General features: G+C 38.2%; 1 protein-coding gene across 6 annotated transcripts in view; it reads left to right on the forward strand.

Annotated features, from left to right (window-relative positions):
* The window catches only part of FANCD2 (FA complementation group D2), a 72,106-nt gene that overhangs the window by 35,063 nt on the left and 14,448 nt on the right, over window positions 1-22,595 (forward strand). For 3 of the 6 annotated variants that reach the window (XR_012129005.1, XM_073231017.1, XM_073231019.1), the window contains exons 19-36: window positions 1,475-1,584; window positions 2,455-2,515; window positions 3,166-3,285; window positions 3,726-3,799; window positions 4,131-4,277; window positions 4,393-4,491; window positions 4,780-4,880; window positions 5,285-5,400; window positions 6,414-6,522; window positions 7,268-7,381; window positions 7,642-7,754; window positions 8,614-8,757; window positions 10,267-10,383; window positions 11,140-11,268; window positions 11,407-11,525; window positions 14,618-14,728; window positions 15,833-15,963; window positions 16,775-16,868. Coding sequence is in view for 5 of the 6 variants with exons in the window: in XM_073231017.1 (XP_073087118.1) it covers window positions 1,475-1,584; window positions 2,455-2,515; window positions 3,166-3,285; window positions 3,726-3,799; window positions 4,131-4,277; window positions 4,393-4,491; window positions 4,780-4,880; window positions 5,285-5,400; window positions 6,414-6,522; window positions 7,268-7,381; window positions 7,642-7,754; window positions 8,614-8,757; window positions 10,267-10,383; window positions 11,140-11,268; window positions 11,407-11,525; window positions 14,618-14,728; window positions 15,833-15,963; window positions 16,775-16,868 (2,009 nt within the window). In the remaining variant the exon portion in view is untranslated. The remainder of the gene's footprint in view (window positions 1-1,474; window positions 1,585-2,454; window positions 2,516-3,165; window positions 3,286-3,725; window positions 3,800-4,130; window positions 4,278-4,392; window positions 4,492-4,779; window positions 4,881-5,284; window positions 5,401-6,413; window positions 6,523-7,267; window positions 7,382-7,641; window positions 7,755-8,613; window positions 8,758-10,266; window positions 10,384-11,139; window positions 11,269-11,406; window positions 11,526-14,617; window positions 14,729-15,832; window positions 15,964-16,774; window positions 16,869-22,595) is intronic. The other 3 variants (XM_073231021.1, XM_017677937.3, XM_073231018.1) reach the window with 2 other exon arrangements.

Here is a 22,595-nt window from a genome sequence, read left to right on the forward strand (position 1 = left end):
ATTCTATATTTAACATTTTGAGGAACCACCCAATTGTTTTTCCACAGCAGCTGCACTATTTTACACTTCCACAAATAAATGGGGGTTCTAATTTTTCTATATCCTTACCAACACCATTTTTTACTTACAACCATTCTAATGGGTGTGATGTGATATCTCATTGTGGTTTTGTTTTGCATTTCCCTAATGCGATTAATGATCATTTGTAAATCTTTGGCAAAGTGTCTATTCAGGTCCTTCATTTATTTTTTAAATGTTTTTTTTTTTTGTTGTTGACATATGAAAGTTCTTTATATATTCTGAATATTAGTCCCTTATTAGATACATGATTTGCAAATATTTTCTCTCATTCTGTTGGTTGTCATTTCACTCTTGATAGTGTCCTTTGATGCAGTTTTGATGAAGTCCAATTTATCTAGTTTTTTCTTTTGTTACCTGTACTTTCAGTGTCATACTTAAGAAAAACATTTGCCAAATCCAAAGTCATGGAGATTTTCCTGTGTGTTTTTCTAAGAGTTTTATAGTTTTAGCTCTTAAAGTTAGATCATTGATTCAGCTTGAGTCAATTTTTTTATATAGCGAAAGGCAAAGGAAGGGTTTTTTCCACATGGGTATCCAGTTTTTTTCAGCATCCTTTGTTGAAAAGACTGTCCTTTCCCCATTGAATGGTCTTGGTACCTTTGTGGAAAATCATTTGACCATATGTGGGAGGGTTTATTTCTGAACTTTATTCTCTCCATTGTTCAGTATGTGTATCCTTATGCTTCTATCACCACTGTTCTGATTCCTGTAGTTTTGTAGTAATTTTGAAATTGGGAAGTGTTTGCCCTTCAAATCTATTTTTCAAGATTGTTTTGGTTACTCAGGGTCCCTTGAAATCCCATATGGATCTTAGAATGGATTGATTTCTGCAAAAAATACTATTGGGATTTTAATAAAGATTACCTTGAATGGGCATATCATATTGAGAGGTACATTATCTTAATAATATCAAGTCTTCCAATCTATGAACATGAGATAACCATTTATTTAGGTTGTCTTTAATTTCTGTCACAATGTTTTGTAGTTTTTAACGTACAAATCTTTTCCTTCCTTGGTTTAATTTATTCCTAAGTATTTTGTTCTATTTTATTACTTTAGCTTAGCAGTCAAGAACATTATTAATAATTTGTCTATCTTTATCAAGCAACTGTCACAAGAATAATAATAGCTGTTATTGATTTATTGATTGTCTATCATGTGCTGGGCCCTGTTCTAGGACATTTTTGTAATTTTCTTTGATCCTTACAAAACCATTCCCACTTTATACATGAAAAAATTAAAACTCAGAGAGATGAAATGACTTGCCAAAGGCCACACAGTTGGTAAATGATAGAACTGTTGCTATTCAAGGTTTTTTGGCCCTGATAGCCATTGGCTCTTTTCCTGTACTATTCCAGCACCTATATCTTTCTCTATCATTGTTTCCTTGTAGGATGACATGTACTTGGTGATACGAAAGCAGCTCTGTAGCACCGTATTCAAGTATAAACTCATTGGTATTATTGGGGCTGTCACCATGGCTGGCAGCATGTCATCAGGAAGGTATGTATGGATATTCTGACTTCTGTGGTTCAAGGTCAATTAATCAAGGTGCTGCCCTTACAAAATAAAGTGTTACACTGTGTAAACATCATTATAACAGTAGACAATAAAATAGAAATGAGCAAATGTTTGTTACATTTCCATGTTCCCTTCTAATCATTGCTTTATATAATAGCACATACAGTTTTTACAGGATTGTGATCATAGTCATTGCAGTCTGATGGTTTTCAATACTAGGGATTGTCAAGAAATAAAGTTCTAGAAATGTTTCCACAAAAGGGGAATCCTGACCCTCCTGGGGTGCATTTTTCTTTGTCGTCTCCTGTCCTAGGCACTAGACACACCATAGTTTCTACATTGCTGCATTATTCCTGTTTTCCTATGGATTTTTTTCCCTCTCGCACTTTGATGCCGCAGTTGTAGCTTCTAAAGAAGCATCAGAGTTGGGGCTTGATAAGTTATTGCCATTGTAAAATGAATTTGAAATGATTTTCGTGCTCTTTAGAAATGATTTGTTGAGAATTCCTGTGACCTCAGGAGACATCCTTAGAATCAGCTTTAGTAATATGTAGTGTCTGTGTAATGTCCTGGTTAAGAATTATTCTCTGGAGACATACTGCTTAAGAGCGTTAAATGCTTAGAACAGTGCCCAGTGCTTGCTCTTGTGATGACAATTAGTGTTTCCTTAAAAAAAAAATCTAAGATAGCCATTGCTTGCTCTCATCCACATTTTGTATGGCATAAATGAATACTTTGTGCTTTCATGCACTTTTAATTTCTACATCCATCCCAGGGAAGGCAGGATACTTAAACTTATTGCCAGCTGTTATAAAATATTATGAATGTGAAGGTAAAATTCCTTGTTTTTAGAAATAGACCTTCCAGTTTTACTCAAGGGAGAGCAGACCTGAGCAATGAGCAGTATACACAGGTGAGTTCTTGTAATGGATATGTTTATGAGTAACTGAGGGATTGCTTCTTGTCACAGTTTACCAGAGAGAGTGCTGCTGCTTTCAAAATATGTTTTCCTGAACTTGTAGCTTTTGGATTTGTAGCACGCTTACAGCACTTAGAATCTACTGGCTGGAGTTGCATTTATTTCTGTTTCTGAATAATCTCCTTAATTAAATTGTAAATTCCTAGAGAACAAGAAAGGTAGGCCACGTTTAAGGAATAGCATGTTGACTGGAGCATAGGGTTAAGCAAGTATATAATTAGAGAGTTGGAAATAAAGTTGGGCAGAAAGATAGAAACAGAGGGCCTTGAATGTGAATCAAGACATTTTGATTTAATTTTTCAGCTGAGGTAGTCCTTAAGGGTTTCTTGGCATAGAAATGGCATAATCCAAGCTTTGCTTTTAAAAAAAATTAATCTGGGTTGCATGTGTCTGATGGATTGGAAACAATATGAGATTAGGAAGGGATGGGCTGGTCAGGAAGCTCAGGAAAACCTCAGGTGAGAGGTAACAGCTTTCCCAGAGAAACAAAAGGGAAAACTTACTACTGGATGGGTGGGATGAGTGGTGTTCAGGGAGCATTGGCAGCCAGTGGCCAAACCATTGTTTTTCTTTGCCTGCTGCAGGTGACCTCCTTGCTGCAGCTGGTTCATTCCTTCAGTGAGCGGTCTCCTCAGGCCTCTGCACTTTATTATGATGAATTTGCCAACCTGATCCAGGGAGAAAAGCTGGTTCCAAAAGCCCTGGTAAGGCCAAGTGTCTTTTCTTAAATCACTAAAGCATGAGGGCTGCTTTACTACACAATCTTCAAGCCCTTCTCTGTGTTGCAGTGCAAAATAGAGAAATCATCCTTTGTGTTCTCCCATATTGTAGTTGAGAAGGCTATTCTGACTCACCTTGCCCCATGCCTCTCCTCAGGCCTCCTTCACTTAATAACAATAAAAAAAGTGATGAGGATGATGATAATGTTGATGGTATTGATAGCCACCTTCTCTTCTGTGCCACGCACTGGCACTGTGTTAAGCACTTTTCACACTGTCTTTTCCACTTCTGAATAAGATACGTATTATTGTTATTTCCTCTTTAGAAATGAGGAAACTAAGGCGTAGAAAAGTTAATAGTTTGTCTAGGGCTCTACAGCAAGTACTTCCTGGGCTACACATCCTTTTTTGTTTGCTTCCTGAAGGAATGGGTTGGGCGGACCACTTTTAATGATTTCCAAGATGCCTTTGTGGTGGACGTCTGTGTTGTTCCAGAAGGGTAAGCACTGTTTACCTGCCTTGATTGTACTGGTGAAGAAATCATGTCAGTTATGACAATAGCTGGTACAGACATCAGAATGCCCTTGACCTCAACCAAGTCTAGCCCATTCCCACAGCTTCTTCCCCCTCAACCCCGATATCCCAGCACTTCTGACCCCAGAAGTGCTGAAAAGGTTCCCCACTTTTTTAGCATGGAAAAAAGAACAGAAACAGTTCTTTCTGCCTCTCATTTATCCTCTTAATAGGAGAGATTTATTTGGTCTAGTGGTTTCCATTATAGTCACACACACCCTTGAGTTGGGGCATCAGATTCTGGGTTCTTTCCACAGTGACTATCCATTTCCTGTGAAAGCGCTGTATGGACTGGAGGAATACAGTAGTCATGAAGGGATCGCCATCAACCTCCTACCACTGTTGTTCTCTCAGGACTTTGCAAAAGATGGGGGTAGAATGACTTCACAGACATCAGAACAGAAGTCAGTACATTTTTTCTTTTCTGAAACTTGTTGGTGGTGTGAGTGTTCACAGGGAACTCCATAGTTATTGTACTTGGCAGAGAATGTGATTGAAAAGGGTTTTTCCCCAAGCCAGGTGGTATTTGGAGGGGCTAATGAGGATGGGACAGATTCCTTGTTTTTCTTGGACCCTGGGACTGGGATTTGCATCGCCTCATGACAACCAACATGCTCTGTGAGTCTCTTTTCCTTTCTCCCTCCAAGGAGCGTATCTGCCTACTCCCTCCTTCCAGCTTACCTCCGCTTCTTCTCACACATGGGCATTCACTCCACTTCCCTCTGCCTTCTTCCAGTTCAGTTCATTGTTTCCCTACTGAGCATCCATTAAGTTCTTTGTCATATATTCTTAAAGTAGACATTTACTGTGGGCAAAACTCCTTAATTATAAGGTTAGGCTCCCTATAAACATGGACTATTATACCTATAAAGTGTGGTGGTCTAGAAATGGATGTTTCCTCCCCAGGTTGGTGTCTCCATTGTGCCTGGCTCCTTATTTCCGGTTACTGAGACTTTGTGTGGAGAAACAACATAATGGAAACTTGGAAGAGATTGATGGTTTATTAGGTATAAAATGAAATTGCCTAATTCTTTCTTCCTTGTACCTTCCTTTGGTAAACTTAGGGAAGGGTCATACCTTACACAATGTGTGTGGGAAGGAATTTTCTAACTTCATCAAGTAGCATTGCAGTAATAATGGAATTTCAAAGATAAAATCATACATATAAATTCCTATCATGTTAACAAATAATTGTTATCATAGTTCCATGTTTGTCTCTGGTCCTTGCCTCTATAATTGTTGCAAAGACTTCTTAATCATATTTGTTGATGGCTGCATAATATGGATGTATTTTTGAGGCTAATCAAAGCTTGACCTTCAAATATGAGTTAAAGGGGAAAGTGCATAGAAGAGCTTGCTCTAGAGGCAGTATCCAGGTTCTAAAGGGAGTTATAGAAACGTTGTTTTTCAGATTGTCCTGTATTCCTCACTGATCTGGAACCTGAAGAGAGGCTGGAGTCCATGTCTGATAAAGAGCTTTCATTCATATGTTCACTCATATTTCTTACTCTCAACTGGTTCCGAGAGGTAAGCAGAGTTACTAGGACATTTCACCTATTGTTTGTAGCTTCTCTCAAGAGGAAACTATTTCCTTGGTTCCCATGAGCCTCCCTAAAGTCTCCACCATGCCTCACCCCTGTGTGCTTTTCTAGCTGTTGTATCATACCCTTCCCAGTTATATGTACCTTCTGATGTAGCCAAATCAAAATACTTAGGACTTGTTTCATGTTGCCCATGATTTTTTTCCTAAGCTTTCTTTTTGTATTCTTCTGGAATACCTTCACCTACTCTGCTGTGAAAATACTGTTTATTCTTGTGTTGTAGGTGTGCACTTAATGTTTTAATGCAGTAACATCAAGTGAATGACAGTTTTCTCCTCCCTGTAGAATATATTTGTGCTAATGAAATGCACAATAATGAAATATAAAAATGATGTAACATCTTACATCTATATATCATTGCCTTTCTCATGCATATTATTCTGAGATGATCTGTTCACTTAAATTATCACATCTTATCCTCAAAATGATATTATGATATAGGCAGGACAGGTATTATTATCCTTGTTTTACACATGTAGAGTTGCAAGTACAGAGTTCAAAATCATTTGTCAAGCACTTATACTGTGCCAAATGCTAGGCTAATTTCTTTATTTACCCTCTTTAATCCATACCACAACTGCCTTCACGTTTTGCAGTTGAAGAAACAAAAGTTCAGAAAGGTTAATGTCTTGGCCAGGGTAACAAAGCCTAGTAAGTAGAATAGGTCTTGTTTCACCAAAGTGTATGCTTTCTAGTCACTGTGTTATTCCACCATGTTCCTTAGTCAGTAATAAGTAGAACTAGGATTAAAAATCTGACCCCATGTATAGGCCCAGGGCTTTTTTTCTCTACTGCACCTTGCTGAGAATACTCTAATATTATAGACTAAACTCACAGATCCTGCCACTGAATGGCATTTTTTAACTCTGGATGAATAATGCAAATAAGGTTAAAACCAGAACAGTTCAAAGTATGAGAATATAATTTGTCCTTCTGTAGGTTATAAATGCCTTCTGCCAGCAAACATCACCTGAGATGAAGGGGAAGGTGCTCACCCGGTTAAAGCACATTGTAGAGCTACAAAGAATCCTGGAAAGGTATTTGGCAGGTAAGGGACGTATCCCATACTGGTAACCTTGCTCGGACAGCAGTGAGGAGATAAAGAACTTTGCTTTCAAGCCAGGCACAATGGTAGCTGTCCCCTACTCACCTGGGACAAGAAAATGTATGCTCAATAAATTTTTTTTAATGAGTACATCAGTTTTGCTTCCCTTGTTACCGCTAGGAGATCTTAACTGCTTCAGAAAATAAATTCAAAGCATTGGTTGAGCTTTTGTAAAGTTGTTTAGCTTCTTTGGAGGTTGAACTTCCAGTGCCTTTTGCTTTCCTGAACATAGTTATGAACCAGGAGTAGACCTAAAAGGCTGCTCAATTCCTTCTGATCATTAAGTAAACTTATTGCCTTACAATGCTAGGTTGATTCCCTGGGGTAAACATGGAGCTTCCCTCAGACCTTCATCTAAATAATTGTGTATAAAACAGATTTCTGGATGACCAAATACTGTTAATAACTGAAGAATTTAAATATAAGTCAATTTTTAGCGCTTATCTGCTTGGATATTCTGTATCATGATGAATGGTTGCATGTTAATTGATCATAATTAATATGATACTAAGCTATCTCTGGCCATTTTGCTATGCTGAAACAATGTCAGAAGACTGTAATGCATTTATAGGCACTCAGCTGTGGTTGGTAATTCTGGAGACTAGTTTTTAGCCAGTTGGGTGATTGTATTCTGCATCTGTAGTGGTATATGGTTGGTATACATCGAGCCTCTGTCTTTCTGTTTCAGTCACCCCAGACTATGTTCCTCCTCTTGCAAACTTTGACTTGGATACTTTAGATGTAACCCCTCCTGCCAGTACTGCTGTTTCAGCAAAAATCAAGAAACAAGGAAGTACAGGTGGTGAGTATGTTCTTTTCTTTTTATTCGATGTCTCCGTATGGGCCACATTAAAGTAACTTTGGAGTTCATATGCCTCAAGGCATCAGTAATTGGAAAGATTATATAATTTGGCAGTGTTATAAAATGAACTATAATTTAGGCTTATAAAATTACCTCCTCTACCTCTAGTTAGTCTTCATCAAGTTGTTTCCTGAAGGCAGTGATGTTTAGCAAACATGATTATGATTACTTGAGTCACTTTTCTCCTTTTGAAATATAAGGAGGAAGGAAACGGAAAGCAGATGGCAGCAAAACATCCTCCCCTGATACACTTTCAAAGGAGGGTAGTTCAGAGTGTGACCCTACGCCGTCTGATAGAAGCCAGCCAGAAAAGGTACTGGAATGATGGGCATCCGTGAAGGTGTGTGTCACCCCAGTGGGATGAACAGAGGGCCAGCACTGTTCTCTGCATTTTATAATCATTTTCTTGAACGTTTCACTCCCTTTTTTCACACCCCAGCAGTAATTTGATTATCTCTCTTGGAGTGATAATCAAATTCTGTCTTAGAACATAGTTACAGATATACTTGTTTTAGCCTTTTTTCCCTTCCGACCCCAGATTATCGATTTCTCAATGAATAGAGATAACATGAAAAGCTTAGTACAGTTTCTGGTACTTAATAAATAGTAGTTCCTATAACTGTGCTATTCACAGAGTAGGTTTTATGTGTTTATGAAATTGAACCACACAGATTCCCATTGTTTCTGTTGTTTTAACTACTGTTTATTATGTATAACTTTTAATCCTCCTCTAATTAGTATTAACCTGAGGTTAATATTATTATCCACATTTAATAGATGAGGAAACCAAGACCCAGAGAAGGTAAGTGACTTGTCCAAGGTCACACAGTTAATAAGTGCTTGAGCAAGGCTTTGAAGCCAGTTCCTTCTGTCTCTAGGCTCATATTTTTCTGTACCACCCCATAATGTGTTGATTTGTCTAATAATTCATCCCTAAGTGGAAACCAACTGAGGGTCTCAATGTGTGACCCAATAGTATTTTCCCAATATTAAGTTCAGGTGCTCTGTTTCAGGAATATTTAGGGACTTTGGTGAAAGGAAGGTGGTGATATGCTGAAAATGTAATTTTTTGTATAAAATGAATGCATAATTGCACTTTGAAATAGTCATTAAGAATTGGATTAGTATGGAAGCCTTATTGATGCTACTGGTTACCACAACTTTCTCCTCAGGAGTTCAAAGGGAAAGAAGAAAACACTTCAGTGTCACTACGGAATTACCGCGCTTTTTTCCGAGAACTGGATATTGAGGTCTTCTCTGTTTTACACTGTGGGCTTGTGACCAAGTTCATCTTGGATACTGAAATGCACACTGAAGTAAGTGATAGAGCTGATACACTGGAGCTAAATTTTCAGAAAGTTCCTCAGCTTTATTCTTACTTGAAAAACAATACCATGGTTTGGAGAGAAGTTGGACTCTGGCTTCCAAAGCCTTTATATATACAAGTAATAATGAATAATCATACTCCTTATCTGTATATGATATTTATAAGTCTGAGTTTTTCATAGTGTGTCCTACATTATAAAAGATATGCTAGTGATGTGATTTTTCTTAGGTTACTAATAATAGGTTATTTAGATTACTTTTGTATAGCACCACTGTTCTGGTTTACGGCTTATAAAGGTCAGTGCTGTTTTCATTTTTTCATGATGTTTCTTCAGTATGCATCAGATGCTTATCCAGGCCTTTTTTATGTTTGCCATTAATCTAGACATTAGTTCAGTAGTGTTTACAGCATGATGCTTGCCTTCAAATAGCTCATAATCTAATAGAAGGAAGTAGACATAAATAGCAGTATGTGCTATATTGATGGTCTAAACGAAGTACCAGTGAAACTCTGGGTAGAGAATGGTGTTTATAATGAAGTTAGACGTAAAGGACATTGTCACAGAAAAGTTAACTCTTGATTCAGGATTTTACCAGATTTAAAAAAATACAGTTTCTCTAGGTTAAAAAAAAGAAATTGAGAAATAGCATGGGTTTTTTACTATAGATTTTAGCAAGAATGTAAGTACGTTCAGAACAGAGAGTGTATCTTATTTTCCCCCAATCTTTCTATATTCAGCTTGTACTTGGAGATTCTCTGTAAATGTCCATTGAGTGAACAGTTTGAAGTGAGACTGTGTTTGGTTGATTCTGCTTCTGGTGGTATTATATACGTGTAGGGGTCCTGTGCAGAGTTAATAGCAGCAAAACATTAAGGGAAAGAAAATATGAGAGGATCATTTAATGAACAGAGAAAAGCAAAATTCCCTTTAATTAGTCATTTTTCATTCCATGGTATTTAGGAATGTACCTCAGGTTCAAAGCTGGAATATCACACAGAGGCATTTTTTTCTGGAGAAAAAGTATGTCTTCTTCAGTGTAGCACAGAGAAGACAAGTAGTGACTCTGTGGCATCTTACTACACTGATGGACAGTGACTGCAGTGGGGCATTGGAGGGGGACTCATTAATATGGGTGAATGTAGTAACCACATTATTTTTCATGTGAAACCTTCGTAAGAGTGTATATCAATAATACCTTAATAAAAAAATTGTATAAAAAAACCTTGGGGTGGGGGAAGAAAAAGTATGTCTTCTTAAACTGTACTGCCTTGGATTGCTATTTTAATAATTTGAAATTCTGTTTTACTTTGGAAATGCTTGATTGTTTTAATTTATTGGTAGAGCACAATGACCACTTTATGAGGTGGGGGAATTTCCCCCTTTTTTGGTGATGATCAGATTCTTCACCCATTTGGGAAGAGTAAATGTGAAATATGCTTCCGTAAAAGGATGGTTAGGACATGCTTGGAATTATTCTTTCCTTCCTCCTTGTGACAGGCTACTGAATTTGTGCAACTTCAGCCCCCTGAGCTGCTTTTCTTGCTGGAAGATCTCTCCCTGAAGGTGGAGAGTATGCTGATACCTTCTGTTAACAGGAGAGTCCCTTTCTCCAAGGTTAGTATAGGCAGAAACACAGGACCTGGCCTTAGTGAATTTGCACATAAGGAAGTCTTAGTAGTGAATATCACCAGCATTGTGTTTGTGTAACTAGGAAGCATAATGGCAGCTCCATTGCCAGACCATATTCACCTTGCTCTAAAAAGGAACTCTGAAACAGGAAAAACAAAAGAGGCACCCAAAACAGGAGGTATATTTCTGAATGCCCTGAGCATTCTTGAATCCTGGCTTGTGCTCTAGTTTTGGTTATAACAGCCTCCCCAACTAAGCCCGTGCCCAAGCTTCAGTATAATAGTTGGCTCTCTAGGGAAGGCCAGAACCTCAAAAGTGTGTGCAATGTACAACAGTGCAGATAGCATCTGGCAAAACAGTTGAATGATGCAAATAAAATGTGAGAATTTTAGGTGTAAATATTTAAACAATATATCCAGTTACTTGTTGCTTTCTTTTTTAATTCATTGTTTGCTGTACATTCTTATCAGCCTAAATGTTTTTGTGTAAGCTGTATCTCATTAGTAAATATGGGTCTATACTTCTCAAACTCTGTTCATGCTCTATATAAGCTAATCTCTTGGTTATTAGAAAATAGTGCAAGATTCTGCTTTCAGAATTGAATTGTATGTAAGCAAACAATCAGTTTCTTCTGTCTGTGCCTACCTGGTGGCACAGGTTCGATTAAACCCCGTAACAAACTCGTAGTTTCAGAGAAGCTGTCCAGCAGTTTCTTTCCCCATAACTCTGAATTTATTACAGAGTAAAGGAAGCCGGACTGTTGGATTCACACATCTCAATCAGAGATCTGCTGAAGAAATTGCTCACAGTATTGTTCAACTGCTGACTCCAATGTGTAACCATCTGGAAAACATCCACAACTACATTCAGGTCAGAAGCCTATCTTTTCACTCTTGAGCCTTAGAAGTTACTAAGTGAACAATAGATTTTATTTTTGGCTGAGAAATATTGAAGGAAAATGTGGGCAATTGCCAAAGGAACTTTCCTAAAAACATTCTTCCCTTTCAGTGCTTAGCTGCTGAGGATCATGGTGTAGCTGATGGATCAGGAATGAAAGTTCAGGAGTACCACATAATGTCTTCATGCTATCAGAAACTACTGCAGATTTTTCATGGGCTTTTTGCTTGGTGAGTATGTGGCAAGTATGGTAGGTAGAGGTAATCAAGCACGTACTTGCTTTTGCTTGACAGTCACTAAGGCACTGAGGTATAGAAAATAAGGAAAAGGTTCTAGCACCTTATGTAAATATGGTATTTATTTGTTTTGGGATGTGTTTGCATCATTCCACTTGATTTGCACCCTCTGTGTCTTATGGAGCTGCTATTATTAACTCACTTGAAAGTTAGTTACTTGTTATTGGCTAACCTTAACAAATCTGGTCATCTGATTCTTAGCCAAGTTTACTATGGAGAGCTTTCTGTGACACTGGACAGACTGTTAACTGAAGTTGTTACTAAACAAGTTGAAATTAAAGACTTGAATACAGTGTGTTCTGGGGTATTTAGGGACAGCCATCATGGGACTCTAGGATTTCATCAGGCCATTGAAGGACAGGTGATTTTTTGGTAGATAAAGGCAAATGCTGGAAGGCACAGAATGAGGGTAAGTATAAATGAGGGAGGAATGTTACTTAAATTTTCTTTTTCCTCAGGGCTGGGCCCTGGCCCTTCTATTCTCATTATACAGGTTTCCTGGGCCATCTCACCCAAGCTTAAATTTGTGCTAAAATGTATCTTTTGAGCCACAGGCATTTATGTCCAGCTGCCTATTCAACACCCCCTTAGATATGTCATTGACCCCTCAGACTCATTGCATCCAAAACAGAGTGTATCCTCCTTACCACTGTTCCTTCAGCTTTGCCTGGGTAGGTAAATGGCACCGTCAATTGTCTGAGCCAGAAACCAGGAGTTTATTCTTTGTCCCTTTCTCTACTCTGCCTTTTCTTTTCCAATGTCTGATCACCAGATATGTTGATTTCATCTTCTAGATAACATCTGAATAGCCATCTCTTCCTCTCCTGCTCTACTGCTTCCAGACACCATTCATCTCTCCCCTGGACTAGATTAGTTTCATAGTTGGTCTCTCTGCCCCAGTTGCCCTCCCTAAGTCCATTCTTCACACAGCAGTCAAAGTGAGCTTCCCAATGCAAACCCAATCTTATTCTATCCTAAGTTTGGTTTCTGATTGCCCTTGGATTCTTCATGAGTTCAAACTCTTTTTTTCTTAGCTTCTAAGGCCTTTTATTATATGACTCCTGCTGTTTCATTCATTGTCTTTCACTCTGCCCTCCAGCTCTGCTGAATTAATTTCTGCATCCTATATAGCTTTCTCTTAGAAGGCTTCACACATACTCATCTTTCTGCCAGGATTTCCACCCTCCTTGATCCCTAGTCTTTTCTAACTCATCCTTGGGACCTGTATTTAGACTTCACTTCCTTGGGGGAATCTTCTCTGACCCCTAAGCTAGGTAAACTTTCTTCCTGCCTCTCTAACCCCCAGTTCTCTCCTAGTATTGTGGTATCTCACAATAAAACTTAGACATTTTAGTAAGAAAGACCCCATCTGTCTTCTCTGCTAGACTATGAGCTCCACGAGGGCAGACACTGGTCATTGTTGTGTTCTCAGTACTTAAAAACAGTGCCTAACAAAATATTTAAATAGATGCTTCATCAAGGAGATGTACAGATGCCAAATATATATATATGCAAAGATGTCCAGTAGTATTAGTTATTAAAGACATGTAAACTGAAATCACAGCATAGCTAAATTAAAAAGATTTACCATGCTAATAAGTGTTGGTAAGGATGTGAAGCAGTGGGAACTCTCACCTGCTGCTGGAGGGACTGTAAAATGGTACACCCACTTTAGAAAAAAACTTGGTAGTTCCTTGAAAAGTTAGACATACACCTGCCATACAATCCATCTCTTCTACCTCTATGTATTTACTGAAGAGAAATGAAAGCATGTCTACACAAAGTTTTGCACACACAGGTTTATAGTAGCTTAATTTGTAATGGCCACAACCTGGAAACAACTCAAATGTCCATCAACCAGTGCATAAAAAAACAAATTGTGGTATATCTATATGGAAGAATCCTATATGCAACAACATGGATGAAAAAAGAATTAGACTTAATAAAAAGCAAGCCTTTGATAGTATGTAGTATATGATTCCATTTATATAAAAATCTGGAAAAAGAATACAATATTTTAGTGAAAGAACACAGATCTGTTGGGTGAGGATGCTGAAGGGAGGGATAAATTATAAGAAAACTTTGGTGGAGTAATGGATATATTCATTATTTTAGTGGGTGATCATTTTGTGGGTTAATATATAAATTAACTGATCAAGTTCAGCATTTTAAATACATGCAGTTTATTGTTTGTCAGTTATACCTTAATAAAGCTATCCCAATATAAAACAAAAACAAAAAATCTCTGGTCCATAACACCCTCAGAATACATTTGTTGGAAGGAAAAGGAATACCACTGGGCATGTGGCAATGCTTCTAGAGGAGTAACAGATCTAGGGGTTCAGATTGTGTTGCGCCTTGAAGGTCAGACAGAAGAATTTGGATGTTTTCCAGGGAAGCAATTTTGAGTTTTATGATAAGAGCCATAATATAATGAAAGTGATGTTTTCAGCAGATCCTTCATCAGCAGTGCGCAGGACAGATTGGAAAGGGACACAGAAAAGACTAGTCGAGATGTTTTACCATGATCTATGCATGTGATGATGATAAGGGCCTGGCCCAGACTGATGACATAGGATTGGAAAAGGAAGGGACAGTAGGAAACAGAATCTGAAGAAAGAATTGCCAAGACTAGATTTATTAATATAGAAGCAATAAGTTCTTTATTGAGCATTTACTATGGATTACACATTGATTTAGCAGTTTGACAAAATTACTCCCTCTTTTTGGTGGGGATAGGTCTAAGACTTATCTCTAAAATTTAGTAAGTAACAAGAGCTTTTTCCTTTGAAAATAAACCTAGGAGGACTGTTAAGTCCTTAAGGAAAGACTGTTTGAGGTGCACTTCAACTTTTCTAGTCTGATACTCAGAGCTGCGGCTGAATTTGGCATTGAGTGCTCTCTGTTCTCCTTTTGCCTCTGTTGACTTACTGATGAGACAGCCTGGAGGCCAGGATCCTCAAGTGCTGCCCAAGCGAGTTTCCTGAAACTGAACTAAAACTATCTTAACCTTGACTTTCCCTTAGGAATGGACTTTTTCATCCTGACAATGTTAATGTACTATATTCATCCTTGGAGGTCCTTACTAGCCGAGTGAAGCAGAGAGAGCCTGACCAGGCCTTGGAGGAACTGCTCAGGTAGGTCAGACTACATAGCTCAGAGTGCTGTCCCAGGACACTCACAGGAACAAGATTGGCAAGATTTTTTGGAGATAACTTGGGTGTCTCTCCGTTGTGAGAGAAATTGGTATTTCCAGCTACTTTGCCTCAGTTGTATGAGTTTTTCACCTGTGTATTCAGATAAATCCTGAAGCTTTAGATACTGCTGAACAAATCATAGTAAATTTTAATGCATTCTTGGTCCTATAAAGTTTGCCTTTGCAGGTAATGATGATGAACATGCTGACCATCTGTTGTTAACTCTTGATTATCCAGGGACCTGCTCTGTCTTCCAGTAAGCTTGGGAAATTAGGTAGCAGCTAGTTACCCTCTCCTCCCAGTCTGAAAGTGGAGGACCCTAGGCTGAGGGCTAGGGAGTGGTGGAGGGAAGTGAGGAGATCTAAGGGGCATAGCTCCCATCCCACCTTTAACCAGAGTTACTTTGTTCTTTCTCTCCCCTCTCCTGCTACACTAAGCTATCACTGGGCCCACAATCAATGCTGTCATCCCTGCCTACAGGGCAGGACCTTATTTCATTTTAAGTACAGCACTTTTAAATTTGTTTGACTTCCCACCAGTGAATCAGGATTCGAGTCTATTTTTCTTTCAACTACATTTTTGAATTAATTGTGATCCCCATCTCCCATTACTTCAGTGCATTGAAAGCTGACCATATATGGCACGCTTACTGAAAGTTCTACTTTCTCTGCCTTATAATTTCCTTTTACTTGATTTTATAATCCCAGAATTTAAACATTCTCAATGTGCTGCCTAAGACCTTATAGAACAAATAGTTTATAAAAGGTTATACATATAGGCATGGCCAAGACAAGTACCTGGCTATCTTGGTGTATGTGACTCTTCAAGGCCAGCACTCCATCAACTGGACTCTGTTTTTCCCTGGCTTTCTCCATACAAAGTTTTAGTTCTCTATCAAGGTCTTGAAAGAGGGTTGCTACAAATGTACCTGAAAATGAAGGAGATTCTGATTAGACCATCACTTAAGTGGACTTGGAAAACTGATATATTTAGACATATATGTAATACATACAGTGCTTTTTTTTTTTCATTGTGTCTTTACAGCCAGAGCTTCAATTACTTGCAGAATTTCCATCAGAGCATTCCCAGTTTCCAGTGTGCTCTTTATCTCCTCAGAATTTTGATGGCCATTTTGGAGAGATCTGTAGATCCAGCTCAGAAAAGAGAAAAAATTGGTGATGGGCCCACATCCTCTTTTTTAAATTCATGAGTAGAGTTAAAACTCAAGCTTGTAAAACCTTGTACATTTTACATGTAAATTCCCCCACAACTGTGGATATGCCCTCTTGCTATACCAAAGAAGACATTTTCCCAGAAGGAGCTATAACTAATCTCTGCTGACATTGCTTAGTCTGAACTTGGTTAATTCAGTTGGCTAGATAGTTTTCTGTTTGGCTTCTGTTTACTCATGTTCTTCCCTTTTTTTTTTTCTTTTTAATTATTGAAGACATTTGGCACAGATAAACCATGAGGTTAAAATGGAAGAAAAAGGAGAAATCAGTATTAAGCATAAAGAAAGGCCTGGCCCCATCCCTATTCTTTTTCTTTTGTAATAGCTCTTGGATTGCAACTCACTGATTTATACATCCTAATTGGCAGCACAGACAGCAAGAAGAAATATCATTACTTCCTGTTGATTAAAAGGGGAGAATTTGGTTTGAATCTCTGAGGTGGCCATGGTTTATTGGCCTTCCCAGAAGGAACAAGATTAGCTTCCCCACTGCCTAGCAGTATTCCTTTTGTCCTGCATGGTGTTTAGTTAATGTCTGTGTATGTCAGGATGGGGTGAGAGGGTGGGACATGTTGGGTCTTACACAGATGGGCTTATCTCTGGTAGAAGGCCCAGTGGAGGAGGAACCCATGATAACTTTTTTTCAAATTGTCTGTTAGTCAAAGAACTTAATAGTAAATGGAAAGGAAGCATACTTTTGATCAGTAATCATCCCCAAAAGCCTGAAAAACAAGATATCTTTGTTTCTCCAACAGCTTCCCTGGCCAGACATTTCCTCTGTCGGATATGGCCAAGCGGGGAGAAAGAGAAGAGCAGCATTCGTAATGAGCAGCTCCATGCTTTGCTCTGGTGAGATACTGTTTCTTCCCATGAGCCAAATTGCCTTCCATTTTTTGTTGGAATCCCTTGTCTGCTAAAGACTGAGAAAATACAAGTTAGAGGGAACATAGAAGAAATGAAGTAAGCTTGAAATTAACAGAATTTGGAATATGTGGATCATAAGATCCTCTAGTTCTATTTTATACTGAGACTTAGTTCCTTATTGTTAAATCAAATAATAGAGTAAGTAGAGGAGTCTGTGTTTATATCCTACCTTGTTAATGAATGAGTCAGATGTTTATTTCTTGTCTACAATATCCCAGACACATCTATCACTTCCAGGATGCCTAACTGTATTTCCAAATGAGACATCCTTTCCTTTACCTCCTGACAAGTATCTGGGAACATTTATTTTATTAAAAATAAATGCTACTAGTTTTTAAAAATATATATAAATATTTATTTATTTATTCATTTATCTGTAAAGAGCTCATGCACCTCAACAAACAAAAAGAAAATAATCCAATTAGAAAATGGGCAGAGGAGCTGAACAGACAGTTCTCCAAAGAAGAAATTCAGATGACCAACAGACACATGAAAAGATGCTCCACATCGCTAGTCATCAGAGAAATGCAAATTAAAACCACAATGAGATATCACCTCATACCAGTAAGGATTGCCACCATCCAAAAGACAAACAACAACAAATGTTGGCGAGGGTGTAGAGAAAGGGGAACCCTCCTACATTGAGGTGTACATTCTTATGAAGGTTTCACATGAAAAACAATGTGGTTACTACATTCGCCACAACATACTCCATTGTAGTCACTGTCCATCAGTGTAGTAAGATGGCACAGGGTCACTATTTGCCTTCTCTATGCTACACAGTCTTCCCCATGATCCCCACCACACCATGTGTGCCAATCATAATGCCCCTCAATCCCCTTCTCCTTCCCTCCCCATGTGTCCTCCCTACCCCTCCCCTGTGGTAACCACTAGTCCCTTCTTGAAGTCTGTGAGTCTGCTGCTGTTTTGTTCCTTCAGTTGTTTTTTATTTAGGGTCTTCTGAGTTTACTCTTTTTTTTTTTTTTTGTTATCATTAATGTGCAGTTACATGAGCAACATTATGGTTACTAGACTCCCCCCATCACCAAGTCCCCCCAACAAACCCCATTACAGTCACTGTCCATTAGTGTAGTAGGATGCTGTAGAGTCATTACTTCTCTGTGTTGCACATCCCTCCCTGTGCCTCCCCCCACATTTACATGCTAATCATAATGCCCCCTTCTTCCCCACCCTTCTTCCCTTCCCACCCATCCTCCCCAGTCCCTTTCCCTTTGGCAACTGTTAGTCCATTCTTGGGTTCTGTGATTCTGCTTCTGTTTTGTTCCTTCAGTTTTTCTTTGTTCTTATACTCCACATATGAGTGAAATCATTTGGTACTTGTCTCTCTCCAGCTGCCTTATTTCACTGAGCATAATATCCTCCAGCTCCATCCATGTTGTTGCAAATGGTAGAATTTGTTTCTTTCTTATGGCTGAATAATATTCCATTTTGTATATGTACCACGCCTTCTTTATCCATTCATCTATTGACTGACACTGAGGTTGCTTCCATTTCTTGGCTATTGTAAAGAGTGCTGTGATAAACACAGGGGTGCATATGTCTTTTTGAATCTGAGCACTTCTACTCTTTGGGTAAATTCCTAGGAGTGGAATTCCCAGGTCATGGTATTTCTATTTTTAGTTTTTTGAGGAACCTCCATATTGCTTTCCACAATGGTTGAACTAATTTACATTCCCACCAGCAGTGTAGGAGGATTCCCCTTTCTGTACGTCCTCGCCAACATTTGTTGTTGTTTGTCTTTTGGATGGTGGTGATCCTTACTGGTATGAGGTGATATCTCATTGTGGTTTTAATTTGCATTTCTCTGATGACTAGCGATGTGGAGCATCTTTTCATGTGTCTGTTGGTCATCTGAATTTCTTCTTTGGAGAACTGTCTGTTCAGCTCCTCTGCCCATTTTCTAATTGGATTATTTTCTTTTTGTTTGTTGAGGTGCATGAGCTCTTTATATATTTTGTATGTCAACCCCTTATTGGATCTGTCATTTATGAATATATTCTCCCATACTGTAGGATGCCATTTTCTACTGATGTTGTCCTTTGCTGTAAAGTAGGTTTTCAGCTTGATACAGTCCTACTTGTTCATTTTTGCTTTTGTTTCCCTTGCCCGGGGAGATGCATTCATGAAGTTGCTCATGTTTATGTCCAAGAGATTTTTGCCTATGTTTTTTTCTAAGAGTTTTATGGTTTCATGACTTACATTCAGGTCTTTGATCCATTTCGAATTTACTTTTGTGTATGGAGTTAGACAATGATTCAGTTTCATTCTCTTACATGTAGCTGTCCACTTTTGCCAACACCAGTTGTTGAAGAGGCTGTCATTTCCCCATTGTATGTCCTTGGATCCTTTATCGTATATTAATTGACCATATATGTTTGAGTTAATGTCTGGAGTCTCTATTCTGTTCCACTGTGCTGTGGGTCTGTTCTTGTGCCAGTACCAAATTGTCTTGATTACTGTGGCTTTGTAGTAGAGCTTGAAGTTGGGGAGCAAGATCCCCCCACTTTATTCTTCCTTCTCAGGACTGCTTTGGCTATTTGGGGTCTTTGGTGGTTCCATATGAATTTTTGAACTATTTGTTCCAGTTCGTTGAAGAATGCTGTTGGTAATTTGATAGGGATTTCATTGAATCTGTAGATTGCTTTGGGCAGAATGGCCATTTTGACAATATTAATTCTTCCTAACCAAGAGCATGGGGTGAGTTTCCATTTGTTAGTGTCCTCTTTAATTTCTCCTGGAGTGTCTTGTAGTTTTCAGGGTATAGGTCTTTCACTTCCTTGGTTAGGTTTATTCCTAGGTATTTTGTTCTTTTTGATGCAATTGTGAATGGAATTGTTTTCCTGATTTCTCTTTCTGTTAGTTCATTGTTAGTGTATAGGAAAGCCACAGATTTCTGTGTATTAATATTGTATCCTGCCACTTTGCTGTATTCCGATATTCTAGTACTTTTGAGTGGAGTCTTGAGGGTTTTTAATGTACAATATCGTGTTATCTTCAAATAGTGACAGTTTGACTTCTTTACCAATCTGGATTCCTTGTATTTCTTTGTTTTATCTAATTGCCATGGCTAGGACCTCTAGTACTATATTGAATAACAGTGGGGAGAGTGGGCATCCCTGTCTTGTTCCCGATCTTAGAGGACAAGCTTTCAGTTTCTCGCTATTCAGTATGATGTTGGCTGTGGGTTTGTCATATATGGCCTTTATTATGTTGAGGTACTTGCCCTCTATACCTATTTTGTTGAGAGTTTATCATGAATGGGTTCGAATTTTGTCGAATGCTTTTTCAGCATCTATGGAGATGATCATGTGCTTTTTGTCCTTCTTTTTGTTGATGTGGCGGATGATGTTAATGGATTTTCGAATGTTGTACCATCCTTGCATCCCTGAGATGAATCCTACTTGGTCATGGTGTATGATCCTCTTGATGTATTTTTGAATTCAGTTTGCTAATATTTTGTTCAGTAATTTTGCATCTGTGTTCATCAGGGATATTGGTCTGCAATTTTCTTTTTTGGGGTGGGTCTTTGCCTGGTTTTGCTATTAGAGTTATGCTGGCTTCATAGAATGAATTTGGGAATATTCCCTCCTCTTCTATTTTTTGGAAAACTTTAAGGAGAATTGATATTATGTCTTCTCTGTATGTCTAATAAAATTCTGAGGTAAATCCATCTGGCCTGGGGGTTTTGCTCATGGGTAGTTTTTTGATTACCGCTTCAATTTCTTTGCTGGTAATTGGTTTGTTTAGATTTTGTGTTTCTTCCTTGGTCAGTCTTGGGAGGTTGTATTTTTCTAGGAAGTTGTCCATTTCTTCTAGGTTTTCCAGCTTGTTAGCATATAGGTTTTCATAGTATTCTCTAATAATTCTTTGTATTTCTGTGGGGTCTGTCATGATTTTTCCTTTGTCGTTTCTGATTCTGTTGATGTGTGTTGATTCTCTTTTTCTCTTAATAAGTCTGGCTAGAGGCTTATCTATTTTGTTTATTTTCTCAAAAAACCAGCTCCTGGTTTCACTGATTTTTTCTATTGTTTTATTCTTCTCAATTTTATTTCTTCTCTGATCTTTATTATGTCCCTCCTTCTGCTGACTTTAGGCCTCATTTGTTCTTCTTTTTCCAATTTTGATAACTGTGATGTTAGACTATTCATTTGGGATTGTTCTTCCTTCTTTAAATATGTCTGAATTGCTATATACTTTCCTCTTAAGACTGCTTTCGCTGTGTCCCACAGAAGTTGGGGCTTTGTGTTGTTGTTATTTGTTTCCATATATTGCTTGATCTCTATTTTAATTTGGTTGTTAATCCATTGTTTATTTAGGAGCATGTTGTTAAGCCTCCATGTGTTTGTGAGCCTTTTAGTCTGTGTATGTCTTTGCGGTGAGGTGAGTCTCTTGTACACAGCATATAGATGGGTCTTGCTTTTTCATCCATTCTATTACTCTGTGTCTTTTGATTGTTGCATTCAGTCTCTTTACACTTAGGGTGATTATCGATAGATATGTACTTATTGCTTTCTTTGTACAATTTATTTCTAGTTTTATACCTTTGTGATCTGAGAAGTTGATTGGTAGAATTTCAATATTTTGGAATTTACTGAGGCTCTTTTTGTGGCCTAGTATGTGGTCTGTTCTGGAGAATGTTCCATGTGCATTTGAGAAGAATGTGTATCCTGCTGATTTTGGGTGTAGAGTTCTATAGATGTCTATTAGGCCCATCTGTTCTAATGTGTTGTTCAGTACCTCTGTGTCCTTAGTTATTTTCTGTCTTGTAGATCTGTCCTTTGGAGTGAGTGGTGTGTTGAAGTCTCTTAAAATGAATGCATTGCATTCTATTTCCTCCTTTAATTCTGTTAGTATTTGTTTCACATATGTTGGTGCTTCTGTATCGGGTGCATATATATTTATAATGGTTAATCCTCTTGTTGGACTGACCCCTTCATTATCCTTCTTTATCTCTTGTTACTTTATTTGAAGTCTGTTTTGTCTGATACTCATACTGCAACATCTGCTTTTTTTCCTTGTTGTTTGCATGAAATATCTTTTTCCATTCCTTGAGTTTTAGTCTGTGCATGTCTTTGGGTTTGAGGTGAGTCTCTTGTAAGCATCATATAGATGGGTCTTGCTTTTTTAACCATTCTATTACTCTGTGACTTTTGATTGGTGCATTCAGGCCATTTACATTTAGGGTGATTATCGAAAAATATGTACTTATTGCCTTTGCAGGCTTTGAATTCGTAGTTACCAAAGGTTCAAGGTTAGCTTCTTTACTATCTTACCATCTCACTGAACTCGCTTGTTGAGCTATTATAAACACCGTCTAATGATTCTTTATTTCTCTCCCTTCTTATTCCTCCTCCTCCATTCTTTATATGTGCTCTTTTGTGTTTCCTTTGACTGCTTCTTTGGGTAGTTGATTTTATTTTTTGCCTTTAGTTAGTATTTGGTTGGTCTGCTTTCTTTGCTGTGATTTTATTTTCTCTGGTGACATCTATTTAGCCTTAGGAGTGCTTCCATCTAGAGCAGTCCCTCTAAAATACCCTGTAGAGGTGGTTTGTGTGAGGCTAATTCCCTCAACTTTTGCTTGTCTGGGAATTGTTTAACCCCTCCTTCATATTTAAATGGTAATCGTGCTGG

This window comes from Manis javanica, chromosome 3, assembly GCF_040802235.1.
Source record: "Manis javanica isolate MJ-LG chromosome 3, MJ_LKY, whole genome shotgun sequence".
NCBI lineage: Eukaryota > Metazoa > Chordata > Mammalia > Pholidota > Manidae > Manis > Manis javanica.